The sequence below is a fragment of the Cephus cinctus genome, unplaced genomic scaffold (genome assembly GCF_000341935.2).
Source record: "Cephus cinctus unplaced genomic scaffold, Ccin1 Ccin1_scaffold0160, whole genome shotgun sequence".
Lineage (NCBI taxonomy): Eukaryota > Metazoa > Arthropoda > Insecta > Hymenoptera > Cephidae > Cephus > Cephus cinctus.
Genome location: NW_014332886.1, coordinates 1,249,250 through 1,274,354, shown reverse-complemented (window position 1 = coordinate 1,274,354; position 25,105 = coordinate 1,249,250). Strand labels below are relative to the sequence as shown.

The 25,105-nt window shown below is 33.0% G+C and overlaps 1 protein-coding gene across 3 annotated transcripts in view; it reads left to right on the top strand.

Annotated features, from left to right (window-relative positions):
- Nucleotides 1-24,550, top strand: part of LOC107263641 (scavenger receptor class B member 1) — a 41,291-nt gene extending 16,741 nt beyond the window's left edge. For all 3 annotated transcript variants that reach the window (XM_015731070.2, XM_015731069.2, XM_015731071.2), the window contains exons 3-10: nt 12,709-12,800; nt 13,027-13,187; nt 20,710-20,848; nt 21,640-21,843; nt 22,003-22,147; nt 22,689-22,943; nt 23,685-23,803; nt 23,915-24,550. In XM_015731070.2, the coding sequence (XP_015586556.1) occupies nt 12,709-12,800; nt 13,027-13,187; nt 20,710-20,848; nt 21,640-21,843; nt 22,003-22,147; nt 22,689-22,943; nt 23,685-23,803; nt 23,915-24,343 (1,544 nt within the window). In that variant the 3' untranslated portion in view covers nt 24,344-24,550. The remainder of the gene's footprint in view (nt 1-12,708; nt 12,801-13,026; nt 13,188-20,709; nt 20,849-21,639; nt 21,844-22,002; nt 22,148-22,688; nt 22,944-23,684; nt 23,804-23,914) is intronic.
- Nucleotides 24,551-25,105: the final 555 nt, after the last annotated feature.

The window sequence follows — 25,105 nt, the reverse complement described above, 5'->3', positions numbered from 1 at the left end:
GCGAACATTTTTTTTATTTGTCTCAAAGCCAGACATTTCGAAATGCCTAGTAAGATAGATTCCGAAGAAGTCAATATGATAGTATTTATGTTGAAATTTAAGCTAGGAGCACCTAAGCCCAGGTTTAAGAAGAATAGTCAACTTATTTATCTGATATATTTTAAGTTGTAATTGATTGTTTCATTGAACGAATGTTAAGGGTACTTGGAAGTACTTTCTAATCTCAAAATGAAAAATTCTACAAACATGTAATAATAAATTCTTCTGCAATCGCAGCGCACGCAGATTTTTGTAAGCTGTACAATCACTTGCGTGATACTTTTATGCGGAATGATTGCGAAATGAAGGAACGAGACGCATGCAAGTTTTCGACGTGAAAGATTCTCCGACTAAAATTTTGCACAAGTCTCAGTCGGAATTATTCCTTACGAAAGAGTCATTTCAGTAATTGGGGAACTCAGATAAATGAGCGTGCACTAGAATTTAATAAAGATAATGCATAAATTCTGTGTAATTTACGATTTACGTACTTGTGAGTGCCAGATATCTATTTATAATCCCCAGATTCTTAAAAAAAAAAGAAGTGAAGAAATAATTAATTTACAAAATCATCATTGACCTCTCATAATTACGACATATGTTTGTTTTAACATACGTGTCCTCCTAAATATGTCAATTGTGTTTCGCGAAATTCATATATTGCAAAGTACAATGTACTCTTATGCAAGGCCGTGCTTAATGTTCTTTTTTTGTATTCGATAATATTTCTCAAGGATATATACATATACTATATACACATATATGCACATGTATAATGTAGATTTCATAGATACAGTATCGGAGAAAACAAGTTTGGCTGCAAATGATGCGTCTTATGCATTCGCAATCTCACAACAGAAAATTCGCGGACTTAAACCTTTAGGCTCGAAACTGCTGAATATTTGCTAACATTATTATTGCTACTACATGCGGAGCTTAATCTTTTCTCTAAAATTCAACCCGAATTTTGAATAAAGGTGCATTTACAATCTCCCACGTGTACACACTGACACACATACATCTCTTTTGTTCCAATTACGATTACATAAGGCACTACCACATGTTCCATACGGTCAAGCCTAATAAATACAATCTATAGAAAGTTCAGGTTATCGTACAAAGAAGGAAACAAAATTATTCTCTCACTTGATAAATTTTTGGTTTAGGTGTTTCTTCCAGCTTTGTCAAATATACGATATATATAATTGTCTTCTACAATAATTTAGAACGCCAAATTATTTTCAGTCATACCCCGTAAATCCAGATATAGTGTAATCTGATCGAGTTATGCCTTGGTGGGGGTGCGGTTTAAAATTTGTATAAGGACCTATTTTCATATACGGAATTATAATGAGGGATATTTGCAGTATTTGACCAAATTTTTACTTCCATCAAAAGTGTTTTCGCTCGGACTATACAAGCATGAAAAAATCTACAAGTTTAAAGATAATGGGTTATTGATCCCGGTAGAAACATTAGTACCGTATTTTTTCGGCAGAACTTATTATTAATTACATTTGCTCAAAAGAGTACTCAATCATGTACACGATCTTCATCACTATAGGTATACTTTGTGAGTGAACCTTGAGGCACTAATAAATCATCCATAAATTATGAATAGAGATTCTATATTGTTGCTGCTTACCAGGAAATAGCCATGACCATGTAAAATTAGAAGTGACGCAACTGGCAGATTAAGTTCTGTACTAGTTCGATGTATCAACATACAAAAATTTCTAAACGATTATTTCAAATAAATCTATAAAAAGTAATTCATTCTTTTTGTAAAGTCAACTATCGTTTGTTTAAACTAAAAAAATGTGTGGAAAAATACTGTATATTTTTTAGAATGCAATTGCAACATATATTTAACATTATATTTCTGTTCACCTATTCATCTTGTGCTCCCGGAACTAACAGCGATGCGTATTTACAAAATAAATCATTCATCGTTAATTTACATCCTTAACATTTATTATCAAACGTTGCCAAGAAAATTCCATCGAATGAAAATTAAAACTAATTTCTTATATTAAGATACATTTTTTGTATCATGTTTAGAACTTTTTGTTAATTTATGATTCTTAAATCATGACAGCATATAAAGCTCATTAATTTTTAAAAGTAAAAGGAATTTTAGTCTATGAAATTGACAATGCAATATCAACCTCTTGTCAATTATTTGTATTCATTGTACGATACAGAAGAATAAATTTTATAAATGCTAAACAAAAAAATTCAATTACATAAGAGTGGAGTGCAATTTATTACATTCTCAGACCTAAGACATTTGTAGAATATAAAAATAAATCGACTTGCTGACCTCCAGATATTTCCGGTGCATACAATATGCAATTTGTATGAATAAGAAAAAGTATGTTGAAAGTCATCAGATGTGAAATATTATTTTCCTCGAAAACGTTACAATAAAACAGACGCAGATTGATAATGACTATTTTTAATCACATCATATGAATTAGCGTATACTGGCATGCTTAAAATTAGCAATAAATCAATATTTTCTCCTTCGTCCATTAACCTCACTTATTTTTAATCGTGTCTGGTTACGGACATTCGATGGAGTTTACCACATTTTACAATGGCTATATCGGATCGGCTATTTTGAAATTTGCAATTTTGAATGCCAAATTTCTGTTCCTTGAACCTAAAAACCTTTATATGTATATCGAGTATATAAAAACAATTTACAATTTTTTGAGACAACGTGTGGATTAAAAACTATGATACAATAGGGTACGTCTACCAATTTGAGTTAGGACACCCTTGAAGCTCTACTGCGCATCTACCAATCAACTGATTAAAACATTTATAATATGTACTTAAAGAGGCTTGATGATCGTATCACACAATTTGTTAATGCCTTTAAGAAATCGTAAAATCTCAAGTTCCTGCCAAAAATATTAATGCGAATTCCAGTTTCTAAAATATTCACCTTTAAAAATTACTATAAAAAAATGATAAAATCATTATTATTTAAAATTGAATCAATGAAATCAAATTTACTTTAAACGATGTCTAGAGTGGAATCGCTCGTGAAGTCGTTGACTTTGAAATTAGAAAAACGCCGTTCTCTTCCGAATCTCATAGTAGGGATCTCACTAGAGAAGAAGGCATCATAGCGCAGATACGCGCTGATTGTCGTACGTCAAAAAACATTGGGTCCTCAAAAATGGGGTCTGCAGCGAAAGTGTGATGTTTCAGAATCAGCGATGGATCCAAGGATGGAATAAGTAGATTGCAATGCGTCCAGATCGATTTGGTAGGAGACAGTCGAAGGAAAGGAAAAAGAGTCTTGTGTCCCTGTAATTTTACATTTGATATTCGTGATCGGTGATTTGAATTCCGTTTGAAAGGCATAAAAGTACTTCATTTGTTTTTCCTAATGTAGAAAAAGTGGGTTCTGGTTCTTATGTTCTTGCTGCGATAATCGAAGATACTGCAAGATGGCACATAGGTCACTAAAGTGGTGTTACCAGACATACATATATTCGGTCTACTAGGTAGACGTGTTCTTTCTGACAGATTGAAAAACAATGCAGTTCTTAGGTTCATGGTTGCTGTAGTGACATTAAGAAAATGAACTATTTTATAAAAAACCAAAAATTCAAAGACTATTCAAACAGTAACATTAATTAAAATTTTTTTGAATAGGTAATTGATTGTCATTATTTTCATCTTCTTACAGGTAATCATATTTTAAACTGTTCTGATTATTCTAATTTAGATGGACATTATGTTTACTACCGCAAACTTATATTACTTTGATTTTAATAAATATTAACGGCAAATATATATGAGATAATTTTTGCATAAACATGCAGGCAGGTAAATATGACATTGCACATGCGTAATACCGTTATATAAAAAAATTAATATCATACTTTACAGAAACGCTCGTAATTAGAATTTATGGTATGATATTTCCTGTAATCTAAGTTTTATTGCCAAAACAAAAAAATCTTCGTAATCAGCGACGCTATTACTGAGATTTATATATCGCGCGAGGAAACTATTCAAGTATTTTTCTACTATATTTTATTACAACAATCAACCATTCTTGGAGAGGGTCGGGGGGATAGACGGACAAGTGTTGCTGTGAAATAAATGGTCTTGCAAAATAAGAGCGATACATCGTGCTACAGGAAAACGCAAATGGCAAGTGCCACTGATCATAGATCATAATGTTTTCTTACAGTTGTTTCATTCGTATGATTACAGTGCCATGCACGTAGATAAATTTGAAATTTTGCGAGATTCTAAAAATTTTTCAAAACAGCACCAGAAAACATTCGTTCTACAAGAAGGTTTGAACAATTAGACAACTCAAAAAAAAATAGTTTTGTATAATTAACGCACAATTATATCGTCTCTCCATAATTCAAAAAATTGACCGCTATTGGAGTATTTCTAAAATTTCACGTGTAACATAGTAATTTCAAAAGATTCGTATCCTATAGCTATAACAAAACGTACTATGAAACCGGTTAACTTTCGTCCTCGTAAAATAACGGGTATTAAGAGTGAGAAGAAAAACACCATGGTGAAATGAACTATATCCGTTCGAGCAGTAGAGTTAGAGTTTTGGAATGGTCATCGATGATTTGGCCTCAAGGTGCGTGCGAAAACATATTCTGTCAAATTGGCCTCGAGGGTTACGGGTGTTCGCGTGATATAGGTTGTTACAAAATCTTACTGGGACATACTTTTTTTTTCAGCCCATTGCAAAGCAACCTATTATTGATGTAGTGGGACCGACCGACCGACTTTGCGCGAACGTATGCGAGACTGCGAGTATGTACGAGCACGCAGACATTTATGAAATCACTTTCACTCTCTGCATTCCCAATGATGCTGGAGGTACCTTAATTGAACGGAACACTGATCGGACACCATGCGATCGTGTCGCCAGTAGCTTTATTGAATTAAAGATAGTTACACCTTGTCGTTGACAATAGGACAGACTGACATTAGACAAAAATATGTTTGATGGATTAAAAGACACTCATATCCTTATGACCATTGCATGTAGACATCGAAACGTATTAAGACCATGATATAAAAAAAAACATTCTTTTTCAATCTCTGGACAATTTGGCCTTTTCAATCACACTCACCATTTAATTAAATTGTTGTAAGGCTCACTTAAATGCTTTGTCGGACGTTATGATAGAAATAGGCGAATTAGAATCGTATAGTCGTAGAATACTTATGAGAAATTAATGTAATTATTATTTTCTCGCTTGGAACATTAATATACACAATAATATTATTTATAATATTATGTTACAAGCGATCGTGAAAACGTATGGAGAGACAAGTCATTTTTTTAATGTATTGATTTAATTATCTGGTACATTAAAATTGGTATGCAGTGCTGGAACAAATAAATATAGAGTTGATATTCAAATAAGAAATTGATGCTTTGTTTAAATGGTACGGTGTTTATCCATCGTAAGAAACATTTTACATTTAGATAAAATATAATAGCGTTTTGAAATATCAGTATTGTAATTGAGTAATTATCGATAGATTAAACACGTGGGTTTAAACTCTCCCTTACCGATATCAGTTCAAAGTTTGCGATCTAACACAGTACTAAAGTTAGTAATTAGTAATTAAATACGAAAGGCCATTCACTTTGATCTGCAAAACTCAAGATAAACTTTAAGACAATTTATTCTACAATAACTGGACTGTGCATAATTATCAAGGTTAAGGGATTTCAAATTAGGTTAATCAAATTTTAGCATTTATTATTTTACTATATAACAGTCGTCGCTTGTGCATAAATTATTAGAGATAAAGTCTACAATTTCTATAAAAATTCGTAAAGTATGCACGTACTACACAGTTTTATATTACTAAACACGCAATAAAATGTTACATAACGTAAGAAAATGTTACTATTATCGATAACAAATATCTTCCTTAGATTGAAATTAAATTTTTTGAGCAACTTTGCTCATGATTTTATTACAATTATAAACATTCTCCATAGTGCAGTTTGCTATTTTTGATAATTATTAAAAAGTTACAAAAATAGGTTTTTACAGAAAGTCCAAATCAATTGAATAAGGAACATGAATAATGTCTTCAACTACATTTTCTATTAATATCAGAAATCTCCTTCGTGCCATAAGAAAATATAGATTAATGCAGCCCTAGGTATACGGCGTGTTTTAAAGTTTGTGCATGCGGACTCTGGAATAATATTCTTAAGGTGAAACTAGACCACAAGTTAGGGACCCAAAATTTTATCTGCTAATTAATTTTTGTGATGTGAATGTTAAACCAGTCACGTATTAGCATCTAGGACAAAATGCTACACTCGTTCTGGGTGCAGGGATAAGTCTTGCCGAGTGCGGCTGAGTGCGGTCCATATGCAGCTATAACCACACTTTTTAATGAATGACTGTATATAAGCCGCGCATCACCTGTACTTACTGCTTGATTCCGTAATAACGTAGAAAGTTGTTCTGGTCATCTGCTAAACATTTTTTTTCCCCATTTACACCTCGGCTGTACCGGCCACACTTCGGCCTCATTTGACCCGTATACAGACGCACCGGCCAGAACTTATCCTTTGATCCAGATTAAGCCCAGCGTCTTGCCCTAGATGCTAACACGTTTTTGGTACAACATTCATATCTTTAGATATTTATATCCCAAAAACTAATTATCGGATAAAATTGTTGTCTCCCAGCTTATATGTTGTTTTGGACCGAAGATTATTATTCTATAGTTTATGTGCGTGAACTTTGAAACACCCTATATGTTTAGTAGAAAATGTGATCTACAAGGTCACGTACAATATTTTTTAAGCATACCAAAAATTCTCCATATAGTATAGCCAGAATTATTGGAGGTTAGCTCTGGTAGAGGTACACAGGTGTATAAGTAGTTTATAAGTAGCGTGAATTGTAAAGAGAGAGTTTCAAAGGTACTCGGTTACCGTATACATATATTATATATTATCTATGTTTGCTCTCTAACTTGAAAACAGCTTGGTAATATAGGAGCTAACCAATTTCATGATATTACTTGGCGTAACAATATTTCTATTGAATTACACCTCTGTAATTGGTATAATTTGTTTGATGGGAATGTAACGATGGAAATTAGTAATGGAATTGAAGAAAACAGATGAATTATTCTAATTAACAATCCATATAGATCCTGTTTTCTACGAGGAGCAGTGGTCCTTGGCAAATTTTGGACTCGATAATTGATATATCCTGTAGGTATTGATGATTTTTAATAATTCGAATACCAACAAAAGTAGCCTCGCAGTTACTTTTACTTTCTACCAACACTTTCAAGCGGAGTGAACACGCACGAAGTTAACTAATCCCGCAAAGCCGCTTCGTTGAAAATACCACTCAACGAGTCATGCAAATAGAAATCTTGACAAGATCCTAGAGATGTGTAGTCAAATCGCGATATCGGCCTCCAACTTTTGCAGATAGAATAATGTTGTAACGTAATCAGGTTTTCAAAGTTTACCTCGTATTCATTTAGTTTGCAAACATATATCTTACCTGATTAACCCTCTAACATTTTTTTAGATCTTTCATTTTTCACGCCAAGACTGAAATCTTTTTTTTTTCGGTATTATTTTTTTATTAATTGGAAATGAATTTGAGCGGTGAAACGGATTAATTATCTTAGCTATATGTATAAGCAACAATGATTCCCGGCGCAAAATAATATTTTTGGATTGGTCTTCAATTTATTGTATTAACAATATGGGATCGTTATGAGCCCCACGCGAATAATGGTATCACGAAAACTGATGCCACTCGTAAAGGATGGCTTCATTATGAGGACATTTTCAAGATACGGATCTGAAATTATAACCTACTTAATGGTTATGCGTGAAAAATTACAAAATTATTTACCATCTAGTTTGCGAGATACATGAAATGAAAGTAAGTAGTCAAAATTGCACTATACTATACATATATATAACACACTTCGTATATTAAAAAAACTTTATTTTGTGAAATATCTCAGCTTCTGGCAAAAGTAGGTGAAATTTCTAGGACACTCTTCTTTTACTTAAAACATTACCATAATGATTTTTTAATAAAAAATATTTGAATTTTACAAAGATTTTTTTTACTGCATTGATTAAACAATATGTGGCATGAACGTTTTGTAAACGATAAATCCATCCATCCACTTGTCTCAAAGACAATGCGTTAAAAATAGTTTTGTAATAATAGATATATAGGGTATTCACAAAAATAAAAAGCACTATCATTACGATGCTACACTAACCACTTCAAATAGGTATATCACATCGATCGAATTTGAGGATTAATCATATAATGATATGCATTTTAAATTTGTTTTTACCTCTTTTTCAGTTGTTGACATTCAAATTTACTTTTACAACCTGAATGCATAATTTTTACCATTTTGCCAATAGAGAGGCTGTTTGTACACTTCCTAGCTACGCACTTAGACCTTTTTGTTCTCTCTCGCGCTAATATAATAATTACAATTGCGTAGACTTACGATCAGCTCCAGAATATAATGGACCAAAGTAATTGAAGTATTGGGTTAATCGCATTCTACATATTTTGAATTCCCATAAATGCCACTGTGTGTATACTATATGCTCGTATCAATATTGTGACTTGCAATAAGTATTTATAAGGTTTGATGTCACGTATTAAAATGAAGATTTAAAGTAAATTGAATAAATAGAAAGGATATTTTAATAATGGATGAGTAAATCACTATAATGACTTTTGAACTCTTCGCGATGGTAATACTTTTTATAACATCCCGCACTTGGACCACAGAGTTAATTATTTTGTGCATATCTTCTGTTTGCATAATTCTGCAAGTATCCACACTGGCATACCAACAAATTTTCAGTTTAAGTAAAATAATATACATCTTAATAGGTTAAAAAAAACTTACAAATCTGCGAAAAAAACATTCATAAACGCAACCAGTTTTGGCAAATTTTGAAACTCAGGAAATAGGAAAATTCAATCCAAACGCGTCCTTGTTAGCATAAATTTCGAAAGGACGTCTTAATGAGGACTTCGAGACGTTATTTGATCTGAAGACGAATTGAAGTCATCTTTAAAACGGACCCTTTGACAAAAGTGCTAGCAGGCTAGGCTAACAGGGTCAATGAATCGATGAAATCATGATAAAAAAATGAATGGTCCAAGTGACCGAAGTCGAAACACCTAAATGAAATAACAATCATATAGTAGAAAATAAATATAAATCGAACGCTGCACTTGTATATAACACAAGAATGATACAAAATAGTCATGAATAGCCTTGCTGTAATATACATACCCAATACTAAAATATACCATTTTTCCTTTTATTTTTGTAACCGCCTACTTTGAATCGCTTCCTTGCCTTTAAAGTTCAAGATATGTTTTCAATAATCACATAACTCGTGGCAATAATTCACAACAGCAAATTAGTAATAGGCGCTAATGTCATTGCTTTTTTTTTTATCGTAAATAAAAAGCTAATTAAATCGTAATATATGTCCTGCTATTATCACCATTCCACAAACAAGGTTCTTCCCGTATTGACTCGTGGACGGAAAAATGTCTGGTATGTCCTTCGCGTACTTTTTCAAAACTAGCTTTAAACGTAGATGTAAAGTGTCAAGGGTAGTCCAGGTCATTAATCGTAGTTGACCATGCGAGTATAAACTGTAATACGAGTCACCTTGGTAGATTTTTATCACACACTGAAGCAAGGGATTTTTTCCGTTCAAACGTTGATCTCAAAAACATGCCGAAGGGAATTATAATAGAATATCGTATTTGAAATGATCTAGCTCTGAAATAAAATTTTTCTCTTAAAAATTTCATACCATTTTCAACTACGAGGAATTTATTGCGTTACGATCCAGACATAAATATACTATTTGGCAACCGTGAAAGTATCTTTTCCCTTTGATATTAATCTAACGGGTTGGTCTTCTGGTTACAAAATAGACTATACAGGTTGTGTACAACATATCAAATCTTACAATTTTCACAACTGACGCAATTGTTATATAATTCCATTGTATCGCAAATTCACGAGTATCACATTAACAATAATATCCTCAAAAAGGTTCATATCGAACGAAACATTAGTAATCTCAATTATGAGGTACTATGAAAATTTTTCGATCTTCTTGAAAATCACCCAGGAACACAGTGGTAAAGTACCTAGTCTTATAAACTAATAATGAGTCAAGGAAAATTTCAATTACGCAATCATGTTACTATATGTATATGGTGTAATGATACGTGGTACCGCAGTAAGTATTACTAGAATCCTCTATCAAAAAATATCTACTGAATTACCGTAATTTGGGATTGCTATACGTTTCATATCCGTATAAAACACGTTAGTTTTGTAACGACCATAGATTTTTTATGGACTATAATTTCCTGACATGAACACGTGTTTCTTCAAGAAAATAGATATATGCTATGGGGAATCATTGGAAGTAAATTAAGCACACGCGCAGTTTCATTTGACAAGCGTGACATCGTTACGAACTGCAGTGAACTTTCTCGACGATTCTCGGGATGCGTTCGAAGGACATCTGAAAAAGGAGAGGATACTTTAAGAAAAGAAATACTTATTTCTCTTACAATCGGGGTCCCGTCTAAACGATTCTAAAAATACGTTAAGCCGGGTTTCTATACATTATGAAAGTTTGGTGCATACATGGAAAATTGTCCGTCAATTTTGAGGTTAATATTTTAATGGAAAAATGTTGGAAATAATCTAATTGACGCGACTGATATGTTCTGATGTTGTGGAGGGAAAATATAAGGAAATTATACAATCAGAATAAACAATTCAGCTAGTGGCACAATCTTATATCTTAGGCATCTGACCGTGTCAACTATCTGTATCTTCCTAGCCTGGAGGGATTAATGAATATTAACTAGCAATAAATATCTTCTTTTATAATATTCATCTCAGCAGTCGGAATTATCATTGAGGTCAGTATCACATATTAAAACTTCCTATACACTCGAAATACTAACCAGTCAAATGTGTTTTGCACGTTGACGACCTTGCGTCTTTGCACAACAGGATATTGGTACGTAAATGACAGGGTATTAAACGCCTATACAAGAAATTCGAATCCGACTTAACGTTACTCCGTTCAGCATCGTTTCGTTGTGACCCGCTTTTAGAAACGGTCGGTAAAAGAACTACACCACATGCATCACCGTTAAAGCTGTTTCGTTTAGTTCTCTAAATTCTAAAAATATATCCTTAACCCGTTAACCCGAATCTTACTGTATACATTTATTTACCGAATCGCAAAAAATTGCACTCTTGTAAAAATAAAGGTACCCAACGTAACGACTCCATTAACACGCATTGATACATGTCATATAGGGAGATTGAAAACTGGTTAAAACATATCAAACGGCGCCAGATATCGGAAAAAATAACAAATCGGTTTCGTGCATCCTGCAAATACTATGGGTATACTTTATGTGACTTAATTTTACACTATAAATATTTAAACAATTTCAGGTTGTACTTTGCGATTATTACAACTTCCTCTCATCGATATCCCTAAAAATAAACTTTCCTTTCGTTAATACTCAGAATCCGTCAAGGATCAGTCATGGGCATTGCTTTCTAGGCGTTTAAGTTTAGGTTTACTGTCCTCTCTTTAAAGTGTATGAATCATGCAACCGAACGTAGGCTTAATTGAGTAACTCAAAATCGAAATAGTCAACGTTACTTTGCATGATGAGGTTTCATTTAAGATTGCTCATATGCCTCTGCAAGGTTTTGGTACCGAATTCAAGATTTTTCAGGTGTCAACGACAAAGATAGTCCTTGAATAAAAGATGGTGCTATTTAATATCAAGGAATTTAAATAAAGATTACCCTTGGTATTATACAATTAGTGTCAAATATTTAAACATTTATACATAATAAGACAAACACAGGGAAAATGTTTCAGGGTTATTTTCAAAAAAAAAAATTATTAATTATTTTTATCTGAAATTTGTTCACAAAATCATTGTCTTTTATTATAGCTAATTCCATTCTATTATACATGTGGAAATTTCCCATCCACTACCTGCATATCGATGATCAAACGAGTTCACTGAATTAATTGATTCTTGCTAGGATTGAAACTGCATTTAATGTTATGTTAATGCGTGAAATGCTCGCGTATTATCTATTCTTTCTATTAAACGTATGACGTAGTGTCTGTTATTCCAATTTTTTTTTTTTTAAAGAAATGTATATCAGTAAACAGATATACGTAAGTAAGATTAACATCTTATTACCTGGTACTTGTTTCTTGTCCTTTTTATACAGAATTTCTAGATCGAAAACAGAAACTTCTTCTTACATGTTTGCGTGACCTTCTCCATGTCATATTTTCCAATGGTGGGTTATTAATGTGGCATAATTGTATCGGATTGCGGAAAATGCATGCAATATCAAATCAAAATATCTGAGTCTCGGTCTCGGATAGTTTGGGAAATTTTAATCTAAATTTAATTATCTTGAAGGAGGAATATTAAAACTTGACCTCGTACCCTTATGACATATTCCAAAAAATACATTTTTTTTTAAGTATAAACCACTGTACCTAACTCATCATTGAATTTTATTTTTCAGGTAGGATTGCTGTCATTCTTTTTGGTCTGCTGGCTTTGACAATCGGTATAATCCTGTGCACCATACCATGGGTCGATTACGTTATTTTAAGGGTAAGATATAGGATGAAAATTTCAAAACAGATAATATTTAAATTCGTGCATTAAGAATATTCAACTTTTACAATTATGGTAAATAACAAGTTAGCTCTTAATTAACGAGACAGGGAGTTAGATCTCTTTCGACATTATGTAATCTTACGGATAATATAATAATAAATTAACGATATTACATATTAGGAATAATTTTGCACTAATATTCTTTTTTTTTTTGCCACAGCAATTAAGGCTGTGGAATGGATCGCTATCTTTCCAGTATTGGCAAAAACCGGGTGTCGTGCGACTGACCAAAGTCTACATTTTCAATGTGACCAACAGTGAAAATTTCTTAAATTTCAACGAGAAACCGAAACTTCAGGAGATTGGACCATTTGTTTATAAGTAAGTAAATGATGATAATAATTTAATTAAAAATATTTAGAATCTTTAGTACTTATTTAATTATCATAAAATCAAAATATTTGACTCGACAGTAACATATTACCTCGGCTACGTCATGTATGTCATGATAATTAGATAATTAAAAATAGAAACTCTATAGTAGGCGATGCATTTACTCAAACAATTTCAAATTATCTTATACGAATATGAATAATCTTTCTGTTTTCCTTATATTTTTTTAACAATCATCATAATTTCATAAGATATTTTCAATCAATTTGATGCACTCACTTAACTGTATTATTTAGCACACTTATACAATCAAGAATAAACACTTTTCTTTATGATCTTTATTCATATCTTCTTACGACGTATCTAAGGATTTCTACCTGCATTTCTTCTGTGTGCAATTATTTGAAACTCATGCGCTAATGGTGACGTAGGTCAATTTCTATAATATACAATATTTTTAATCTCACACTAAAGCATGATTGCAAATTTCGAATAAACATCTATGCTAAGAGGAGTGACCTCGTGGTATTAGAGATTTCATATTTACTAATACTCCCGTGTATATGAATAATGAATTCCTATGGCTGATGTCATCTTTTGAGACAATCCTAAACCCATGAAGAACGCTGATCATATTCATAACTATGCACAGCTGTTTAAAAAGATAATATATGTAACAACCTGTATGATCGATTTGTATTGCGTGTTAGATAGACTCCTAAACATATGTTATCTGTACACTAAATAAGAACATTACGCGTTCTATGGTTTGGAAACATAGATATACATGTAAATTTTGTTAGTCGTGCACACTGCGGCCTTCAAAATATTTTATCGTAAATCAAATAATTGAATTTAAAAAAATAATACCTCGGTGATGGTATATCCAAAATATTATGGTTCAAGTTGCATACGACATTGTCTCATATTAAAAATAGTATGCTGAAAGAAAAGAGTAATATAAGCATTCGTTTTCATAAGTAATTTGCACTACAATCGGTCCATGAGTTCGATATGTTATTTTAACAGTTCGCAAGCAATAAATTGCAATCCCTGGCAAATCGCACGTGCTTTTCTGTAAAGTAACTTTAAAATATGTTAAAATAGAAAATGAAATATATATTTAATGAAAAATTGTCAGTAACAAATATTTTATACAGTGAAAAGTGTCCCTTGCTTATAGCCTTCATTGTTTTTGAGCTGTCAAGAAAACACATAGAACTCGTGGACTGAATGTATAAATCAGTGAACTTTGTAATACCTGTAATGGACATCCCGTAAAATGCAAAACTCATCGATGCTTTTTCTTTAATGCACCATTCGTGTATACAAGTACCGCTATCGCCTATTATGGTTGCAGTTACGTACACTGATAAGAAATAATGTATGATATATCTATGGTTAATAGGTCAATTTCCACGTAGAAGTGACAAGCCTCAATGACTTTTAACGTAGCTTGTTGTACTATATATGCATATGCTACGGCTTGCAAATCATAGAAGATGTAGGTCAGGTTCAAGAAGAGTTCAATGTCCAGTTATACATACATAGTATCCATTATCTTCTCGAATGAAAGTTGCAATGAATATATTGGAAATTTCTTAAAATGCTCATTATATGAATTGTAGTGTAAGTCTTTAATAAAATTTGTAATCTAATCGAAATATGTTTATATTTATAGTAATATCATTTTTGAATTGAACAAGCAAAAAAAGGAAGAAACTATCGTCAGCATGTAAATTTTTAACGCATTAAAAAATAGTATATTTTTTGCAACCTTTCGATTAGAAATTCTACGATTGATAGATTTAAAAAAAAAAGACGGCTACTATAGAAATGTATAATATGATTTAGGCCAAATCGCGAATTCTTTTCGATGTTCTTGGGTGAATACTGTTAAGAGAGTAGTCCCTGTCTGACGGATTAGGTCAACAGGAAAGTTTGCAAAATTCAAAATTTCACGTTCACTACTGGAGGACGTATTGCGTCCTTGGTGTTTTGATGTGACTTACTGAAATCGTTAATGCCAAGGTGAACTTTGCCTTGTAAAATGTACGTTGACGGTTTGAATGAATTGAAAAATCAGGTGCTAATATAAGACAGCCCATGTGGCGATCCATAAAATTAATAGTAATATTTTTATAAAAATGTAGAATGTGGAATGCAAAATGGAACAGCAAAAAGAAAGAGATAAAATGTCTTAAAAATTTAATTACTTTTTTTGTCAAAATAAAGTACCAAACATGCAGTTTCATTATTATGTGTCGAACTCTTGAAATACATGTGTATATGTTCCAAGGAGAGAATTAGGTGCTAAAAATTTCTGTAAAAATCACGATAAAAATTATCGTGAGGATAGTAACCTCGAGGCATCTTGTCATATAGATATTTTTTTTTACGAACATAGTCAGAACATCTTTCGTTTGTCACAAGTGAATTTTCCAATCAGCGGGGTAAAAAGCACAGCAAATATATTTTAAAGTATATCTTGAAAATTTAATTTTGTCATAAAATTTACAGACTTTTTAAAATTGAATGTCATGTACAAAGTATTTCACTGTAATTACATTATTATTCCAAATGTAGATTTATAATGTAGACTGAAATTGTCTGATGTCCCATGATTACCGTGTCAATAATTTTGGCATAAAATTCTCGTCGTGTATGAGCAGCAATAATCGAGATCAGAAATATTACAAAAATCAATTTCCAAAATCTGTAGAATTTAGTGCCACTTTTGACTCTAAATATCATCACGTCTACTATTAGGAAATAATTTTTGTCATTTTATGTGCTATCATAAATTAAAAATTTGCTATTGACTATGTCTAGTTTAGTAGCAATGATCTTATAATCATGCTTGGCAGTTGCAAAGAGTTTTCAGGTACGAAGTTTTGTATAAAAGTGAAACTGATGAATAAAGATTGCGACAGACCATAATTTTGGCAAGCATTCTACACATATAAAATTCCGCAAGGCATATAATTCGGTGTATTCGTTAAATGAAAGAATTCTAAAACTAAATATTTCAGTGAATAACTTGGTAGCAACAGATTTGATTAGTTAAATATACATATGAATAATGCTAATATATTCAATAAAATTTGTATTTAGATTTTACCATGTTATGATATTAAATAACATAGAAATGCCAGATTACGAAAAGCATATGTCGACCGGACTTACCAGTTAGATGAGAAACCAAGTTTAGTTTTGTGAAAGTAAATTACAGTCACAAGAGCAAAGTTTATCCTGAGATAAATATTGCCAATATAAATCGTGATTCAAGTTTTGACATTACTCGTAACACTTGAAAGATTCAGAATTGCGTGGAATATAATTTTTAAGTCTAAATATCTCTGTAGAAATTAACCCAAATTATTTGAAGAAACCATCTTTATGATATCCTAGATTTCATATCATTGTCTTGCAACAGACAAATAATAAGATCGCTATAAAAATGAAAATATTATAAAACTTCTTAGTTCGTCATCACTATTTTACAAACTCTTCAGTTCACGAAATTCCGTCATCTAATATCCATTTAAACCAGACCACGGCCACTCCTGGTTACAACTAATCCAATCGTAAAGTCCCATGCATCACGTTCGTTTCATAATACGTCTTCGTGGTGACGTATATTCTTCCAAAAAAAAAAAAAAAAAATCCTATTTATCCCAGTAAGAACATTTGCAAAAATTATATAAACCTGTCATACCCAGTATGACGAGTTCGGCAAAAAGAAACGTATGAGACGACCATATTGACATAACTCCTGAGAATTCCACAAGAAAGTAGGTCTAGTGACATAAACATGCGGAAACGGGATTCTTAAACTTTTATTGTTTTCCATAAAACTAGTTAGACGTTGAAAATGAAATTTCGTGAATAATTCAGTTAAAGTGAAGAAGCATCCTTGTATTCGGTCATTTTTAATGAGTGTGTCTTTATATCAAGAACACATTATTCGGCTATCCTCTTTCCTCGTAATATACTATACTTCAGATTCAAAGGAAATTTACCCGGTATAACAGAATTCATTTTTAAGGAGTGGCTCGCTACGTATGCTTGCTTAAAACTCTGTCTTTTATAACCACACATATATAGGCATATATGTAGAATAATCAGTATATAAATATTCGCTTTCTACTGGAGCTTGTTGCCGGCTTGTACATTCTTTAAGGTGCATGTGCATGTTACGCGACCTGCATCTCCTTGGCTCAGGTACTATTACATTCCCGTACGTAATTGCATAATGAGATAAAATCACCGAAGTGCGGTAATGCAACGAGAAGAGAGAATGGTCCATACCCGTTTGTCAGTCGAGAAGTTTTCTTCGAAAGTTTCAGACAGGTGAAACGCAGGAAGGTTGAAATTGCTATACGGAGAAATGGAGTGCCGTAGCGGCACAAGGCTATCGAAAAGTAGTCACTGATCTTAGAAATTGGGAAATTTGGCCTATAGGCTCCACTGACGTAACGTGTAATGCTTATTTAGTAAATAATGGGTTAATACATCCTGGAGTAATGTATATGTATAGCCCTCGTAATTTTTTACGCAATATGAACAAACATTGCGATACATTTAATAATCACCAATATATCCATCTTCGGATGACCTAAATTTCGATACAACTTTTTATGAATGAGCCACGTGGAATGATAAAGTTATTATATAACAGTTAGAACCAATTAATTAGTCATAAGTGTTAATTAACAATGAAACATTTCATTGAAGGATGTCAAATATATTTCATTTTAATTTCACTCCAAGGTCGTGTATTGTATCTCCGAAAAGTTCGTAATATTTTAATATATATTCGGTTGTCACCATTTAAAATTACTTTAAAAACGAAAAGCGTCAATAATTCTATATTAAAACTATGAAGAACACTGAAAGCGGTCTTATTGTAAAGCAATAGTTGATAACGAATAACAATAAAGAAACAATATCATCAATTTCGACTGAGTCTTAATAGAAGATTTGAATTACTCAACACCATAGAACTAAGCGAGCTGCCAGTGTAGAATATTTGAAAAAGTAACAAAAGAATTCACTTCGTTCGTTAACAGTTACTCGTTTTTAAGTTGTGGTCAATGATTCCCATTGAAAGTGCTACCAACCACAAGAACGCATAAGCAACCGTCATATAAACGTTTTACAGTACATAATGACTGACACCCATAAAGTACGTAAAGGTACATGAACACGCGCAAAATTGTATTATTCCTTCAATACCCAACACGCTCGCCGTAAAATGTAGGGACGAAGAACGAGCATTTTTTTCGAATTCATGCTTCGTCTGTTCCAGTGGTCTGAATTGCCACATAAAAAGAAAGGCAAAAAAATTAGAAGCGAAGAATCTATAACTGAAACTTTTCCTCCTGTCATATTACCAGGTTTCTATTATCGAGAACAGACACTCACCAACAAGGTTAACAGAGTTTGACTATTGGCACAGGCTTTTAGAAGGAAGTACCAACGACCTCATTTTCCACAGTCTTTATGACCTACTAATTCATCTTGCAATGCATACAACACCTGTTGACGTATAAGTCGAGATTATGTACTGAAATGACGGAATGAAAGACAATTACAACAAGTCGAATGAAAATGTTGAACCTTTGACATTCATCGTTACTATAATTCAGACACAATAGAAATAGATAGGTCGAATTTTTTACAAATAAATTTTATAATTTCTATTGATCAGCGTAATCGCTTGTTTTCGAATTAACGTAAGAATGCATATCGAAATGATATATATATGTAGAGTGATACGAGAACGTTGAATTACCAAGTAGATAGAACACCTTTTATTAGCCACTTGAAGCTTGTGATATAAGAATTTCAATCATGAACAATTCCAATGTGTTTGAGCAATTTCATTCATTGACTACAATACACCAACTCATTTTAATGGTAGGATCCTATAAATGGATAACAAGCGTAGATTTCCACGATAAAGTTAATCGTTTATTAAACAGTAGTCAATTACAGTATTTTAACCGATCGATATCGAGTGCCCGTAACTACCATTATATTGAACTTATCGATTATCTCTTTAACTCGATTTAGGAAATTTTCAACTTTTCAATTTTTTTGCAAATCGATGTATCGCTTCGTATGATTGACTTAAGAAGTGAATGTATAAATCGATAATAACTTTTTTCGGAAAGGTATAAAATTTATTGCAATTGCTGTTACCGCAACCATTTATTCCTGAACGGAGTGTATTGTACAACAATAGGACGATCGTAGCGACATCGTGAACATTTATATTAGTCTGTCATGGGACTGGGTCATCGCTTAGTGATAAATTGCATGGGGCATCACCTGTATGCACTTTAAATGCAAAAGCCTAGAGGGTCGTCAGACTTGTTATTTAAGCATTCGTGCGCAATACTGTCTGGAAAACCACCAGAAAACATTGATTCTTGATCGTATTAAAACTAGTTTTATTTTCTGATAGGAACAGCAAAACTTAAAGAGAGAAGAGAAAAAGAAAGAGAGAGAGAGAGAGAGATCTTCGCATTCTTGAAACTTACCTCATTCAATGATAATTAGTAGTAGTTACGATAATGATTGCGCAGTACCTAATTAGTGAGTGACTCTTTGCTTTAAAGAAAAAGTCTTTTTAAAAACGGCCCTGAAGGAACAAGACGAAGCCTATACACATGATCGGACTTTTTGATTTACTTTAATCTCGCAACACATTTATTTCACAACTCGCCCATCCAGACTGAAAAGTTTCACCTGGATCTCACGAGATCAGTAATGACATTTCATTTTCGTGCTGCTCAATGAAGTCCCAGAGAACCATTTAACTTTCGAAAATAGGGTAGCTAACTGGCCGATTTTATAACTATAGGATGTACGGATATAATTGCCTTGGGAATAATACGAAAGAGAAATTAAATTGCTGGACTTTAAATGTTCATACGCATGAAGTTTATTTAGCATATTACATCAACTTATACTAGTCGACATATGGACTCTTCATTATGGCAGTATTGTCGCTAGTATAATCGTGATTTTCAATAGGTAAACTTATCAATATACATAATTTGCCTTGCTGCTTTAACCTTGTACCTCTGTATTAAGAATTTTACATGCACAGTATCAATTATTATTATTTTTTGAATGATTCTATTTTCCTCGTCAGAAATCATCGACTTCACTTTCCGTTTTGAATATTCACATAATATATATAAAGTTGGTCTACGAATAAAATTGAAGCTCCAAGAGACTCCTTTAGATCGAGTGATAAGAAAATGACCCCGTAATATTTAATACAATTTGCTCGTAAACGTTCTGTGTTACGTATGCGATACTATAGAATAAAATTGCCTGATTATATATACTATAATACTTTTGGGTAACAATATTGTCTAAATAACTCACAAAGTCAGGCAATTAATGAAATATCACCTTTCTACGATTTAAGTGCTGAATGCAAATTTTACTTGTTATTGATTATGAATAACTTTTTCTTTGCAAATTGTTTCAGGGAAGATATGGAGAAAGTGAACATTGCTTTTCACGACAATGGAACGGTGACTTATCAGCACAAAAAAATCCTCAACTTCGTGCCAGAAATGTCCAAAGATGGAAATCTGCAGGTTTTGGTGCCCAATATACCTCTGCTCGTAAGTCAACCAAATCATTTGTAATAAAAAATCATTTGTAGTAATATCATGTAGGAAGACCACTCGCAATAAGTATTTTTAATCAGTCGGACGGGCAAAAATCTTGCCAAAGAACCTTGCAAATCTTCTAAAAAATGCCATAGCCTTCGTCTTTATGAAGATCGGACAGTGACTTCAGTCCAACATTCTACAGAACTTATTACGCTGTAAATTATGAGAGCACCAATTAAAATAGTGATATAATTTCAAGGTTAATTTTTCCACGAATTGCCGATGATGAGTATTATTATTATTATGTGACAGAATGTCATCTCGAAATGTTAATATCAATTTTATTACCTAATAAAATGCCTAACGAAGCACTTGTGTATTCTAATGAAAATACACAAATTGAATTTGACTACGCTACGTTATGCCAAAAATTCTTTTCATTCGCCCGAATGAATGTATGATGATTCATTCAAAATATTTTTTAACCCTACGCGCTTCTTTTGATCGTAACAAGCTACTAAAATTTGGAACCTCTTTACATTTTCTTCACATGCCAAATGCCAATGCGCCAATAAAACAGGCGAAATATTTACTAACATTAACCACGATCAATCCCTCGAAAAATGCTAAATACAATTGCGAAAATATATTCTAGAGATGCATCATCATTACATAACCATCATGATTACAGTTGAATAATAACATAACTATTTCTCCTTTCTTCCTGACTGATATATAAAAACTGAAATCATATTAAAAAATTGTCTAATACAATATTACCTTTGTCTTATGTTTTATAGACTTTATCAACACAAAGCAAAAGTCTTCCAGGATTTTTAACTGCGGGTCTTTCAATATTCCTAAGTGGAATGGACATGAAACCATTCGTTCCAATCACCGCTCAAGAGCTTGTTTTTGGCTACGACGATCCACTGGTGAGCCTGGCGCATCGATTTTTTCCAAAAACGCGAAGACCTATGAGTCAAATGGGTCTTCTCCTTGGGGTATGTCGTGATACAAATTTTACATAACTATTATTAAGGCTATAACCACAGTTAATCAAAATGTCCATGAATCAATGTTACGGATCGAAAACCAAATATTAATTTCACGCAATTTGTAATCAAAAAGGTTAACTAATGAGAGAAAATGATCTTTTACAGAGAAATGGCACTTTGAATGAGGTATCAACCATTTATACGGGTCACACAGGCATGACAAATTTTGGAATCATAAATAGGCTCAATGGTCTAGATCGATTGCCATATTGGCCAGACGCACCTTGCAATTCCATCCGTGCTTCAGAAGGTAACAATTACAACTTCCTATATTTTCCCCTTACAAGCGCTACATGGATGAATTTAAAAAACAAAGGAAACTTGCGTAACGATTCAATAATCCCAGCAGCCCGTTTAAGTAATTTCCAACTCGTGACCTAACAAGTCTACCGTCTATTGTTTCATTGATCACTAGCATTCATACGTAGCGACAAATTATGCCGTAAGTCATGAAATTGACTTAAATTATTCGTTGCAGCACGTACATGTGCTACTTCAGATATCTCATGTTGATATCATGCTGTAAGGAGTGAATAAAGATATTACGTAATGCATATCAACAATATTTCCAAAACTTTAATTTTACGTAACACCATAAACCAAATATCTTTTACCTTTAAATAGTATATACATATATATATCATTATACTCATGTACTCGTATTGTTCTTTGTTATATATATTTTTACATTCACAATGTTACGTAATATATCGGCTCGTGTACGAGTTGGCCGAACACAAAACTAGTATTTCGAGATACACGTCTTTACGAGTGAATAACTGGTTACATAGGTTCGTTTTTCCCGCCCCGGGATACAACAGGGGAAGACATCGTTCATATATGGGATAAGGATCTTTGTCGTGTGTTGCCACTGCAATATCGTGGACCGTCGGAAAAAACTGGAATAAAGGCCGACTTGTACACTCCATCGGATACTATATTCGATCCTCCATCGGCAACGACACCTGATAACGAATGCTTTTGTCCGGATAACCCGAAAGATTGTCCGCTCAAAGGATTACAGGATATAAGTCCTTGCCAATACAGTAAGTATCTGTATTTCAGTTTTGTCGTATTATAAAAGATTTTATTTTCTCGAAAGAAGCAAATGGACACAAGTTTGCTTGTTGATATGTAAATTAGACACTTGCGGGACTCTTCGCCTACTTGTAATACCTAATGTACTTGAACTTTCATAATTAAAGAATTGCTAAAAATAAATTCAAACTGTATACTATATACATTTTTCTATAAGGGTTAGTCGGTATAACATGATGATAATGTTGGATTTACCATAGAATTCAAATAGACAGGCTCACTTTGACTTGAATAACCCTGTAGATGTATTGGACAACGTTTACGAATTTTTCGGGGATAATTTCATTTGACCAGAATGTCATGTACAACTTCTGCAATCTATACTTGAATTATGTCCATATTATGCCAATTTGACTTATTATCTGTTACCGACACAGAATTTAATGTAATGTACAGCAGTTATATTTTTGCGGGCACTGCAGAGTATATATTGATTTAAGTAAAAATTGTAATATATTCTGCCGTTGCAACTGATGGTTTTTCTTTTTTCTTTTAAATAATCTTTTGCACGCTTATACAGGCACCACTTCAGTAATAACGCTTAAAAAAAATAAAATAAAATCAGCGAACTAGATTAATTGTCCGGTCTACCTTGTTTTAAGTTACCAGACAACTGATCGCAAAACATCAGATAATCACGTAAACAGCTTGTGATGAAATAAATTATTTTGACATTAAAATATTTCCAGGTGCTCCAGTCTACATATCGTTCCCGCATTTTTACAAAGCAGATCCTCGCCTCTTGGACGCAGTGAGTGGCTTGAAGCCAGTGCCAAAATTACACGAAACGTATTTCAAAATACAACCGGTCAGTGAAAACGTGAAACAAATTATATAACTTCAGAAAATTACTCTATACATTTTTAAGCCGTAACCTGAAATATTCACGGGATTAATATCTATTGAATTAATATTTTAGAAATTGGGAGTACCTGTAGAAGGCAAAGTTCGCGTTCAACTGAATTTGAAGGTGGAGCGTCAAGCAAATATTGGAGTAGTTGCCAACTTCCCGGATATCGTTTTTCCAATAATGTGGCTGGAGGAAGGGATTGAGGAGTTGACACCGCCTATTAGAAGATGGGTTTATCTTTCAACAACATTTGCCGACGTGGCAGCGCCTTGTATCAATTACGGTTTAATTCTAGTCGGATTTATAGCAATAATCGCTGCTGTCGGAAAGACTTACAACGACGTGATATTTATGCACGAAGCTATTGAAATGAGCAAAAGAACAATTAGAAGAGGTTCCTCTATTATAGGCACACAGCACAGGCTGCTCGTGGTTAGAGAGTCTTACGTTTTATTAAATAACGACATGGAGGAAAACAAGGAAATGGTTGAAGTATAATAAGACGGTACTAAGGACAAGTACTTGAATCAGATCAAAATATGTCCAAATTATCAAATACATAAAGCGGGTACTCCATTTCTGCAGTATTGTAAGATAAAAACATGTTGATCCTCGATGCAACACAGCACACGTTCGTAAAACCGTTTATACGTGTGAATCATTGTTGGGATCTTTAAAGATATATACATATATATTGTACTAATATTATTTCTGGTATGGTTTATCCGATCGAGTTTAGTACTTGAATTAAGGTATTACTACGGTAAACTCAAAACCGCGTAATCGAGCTGAAATTTGTTTTACGTCTAATGTGTATAGCAGTACATCTCTCTACAAATTTTTAACACGATTCACTCATCAGTTTTCGAGTATTTCCGAGTTAATGTCAGGACTCGTAACACGTATTCCCTATACCTGGCCAATAAAACGCGCATGGTTTTTTTTTATTGCATTTGACTCGTCCGCGTAATTCCGATGAAAAACTAGTATGTGGCAAAGGAAAAAATTAGGAATTTTTTAGATTTTTAGTCAGAACTTTTTACTCATAGGATTTATTAATAGACATGAAAGAAGTTCGATATTTATTACGAAATCTCTCGTACGACGGCTAGACAAAAGTGCGTTAAGGCAACATTGCGTTTGAGACTGTATTCGGTGTATATACGTATACACTACGCAATCCAATGTACATTAGTGTGCGCCTATCGATGCAGGGATGGGCGTGTGTGAGTCAACTGTACCAGTTCAAAAGTTGACGCT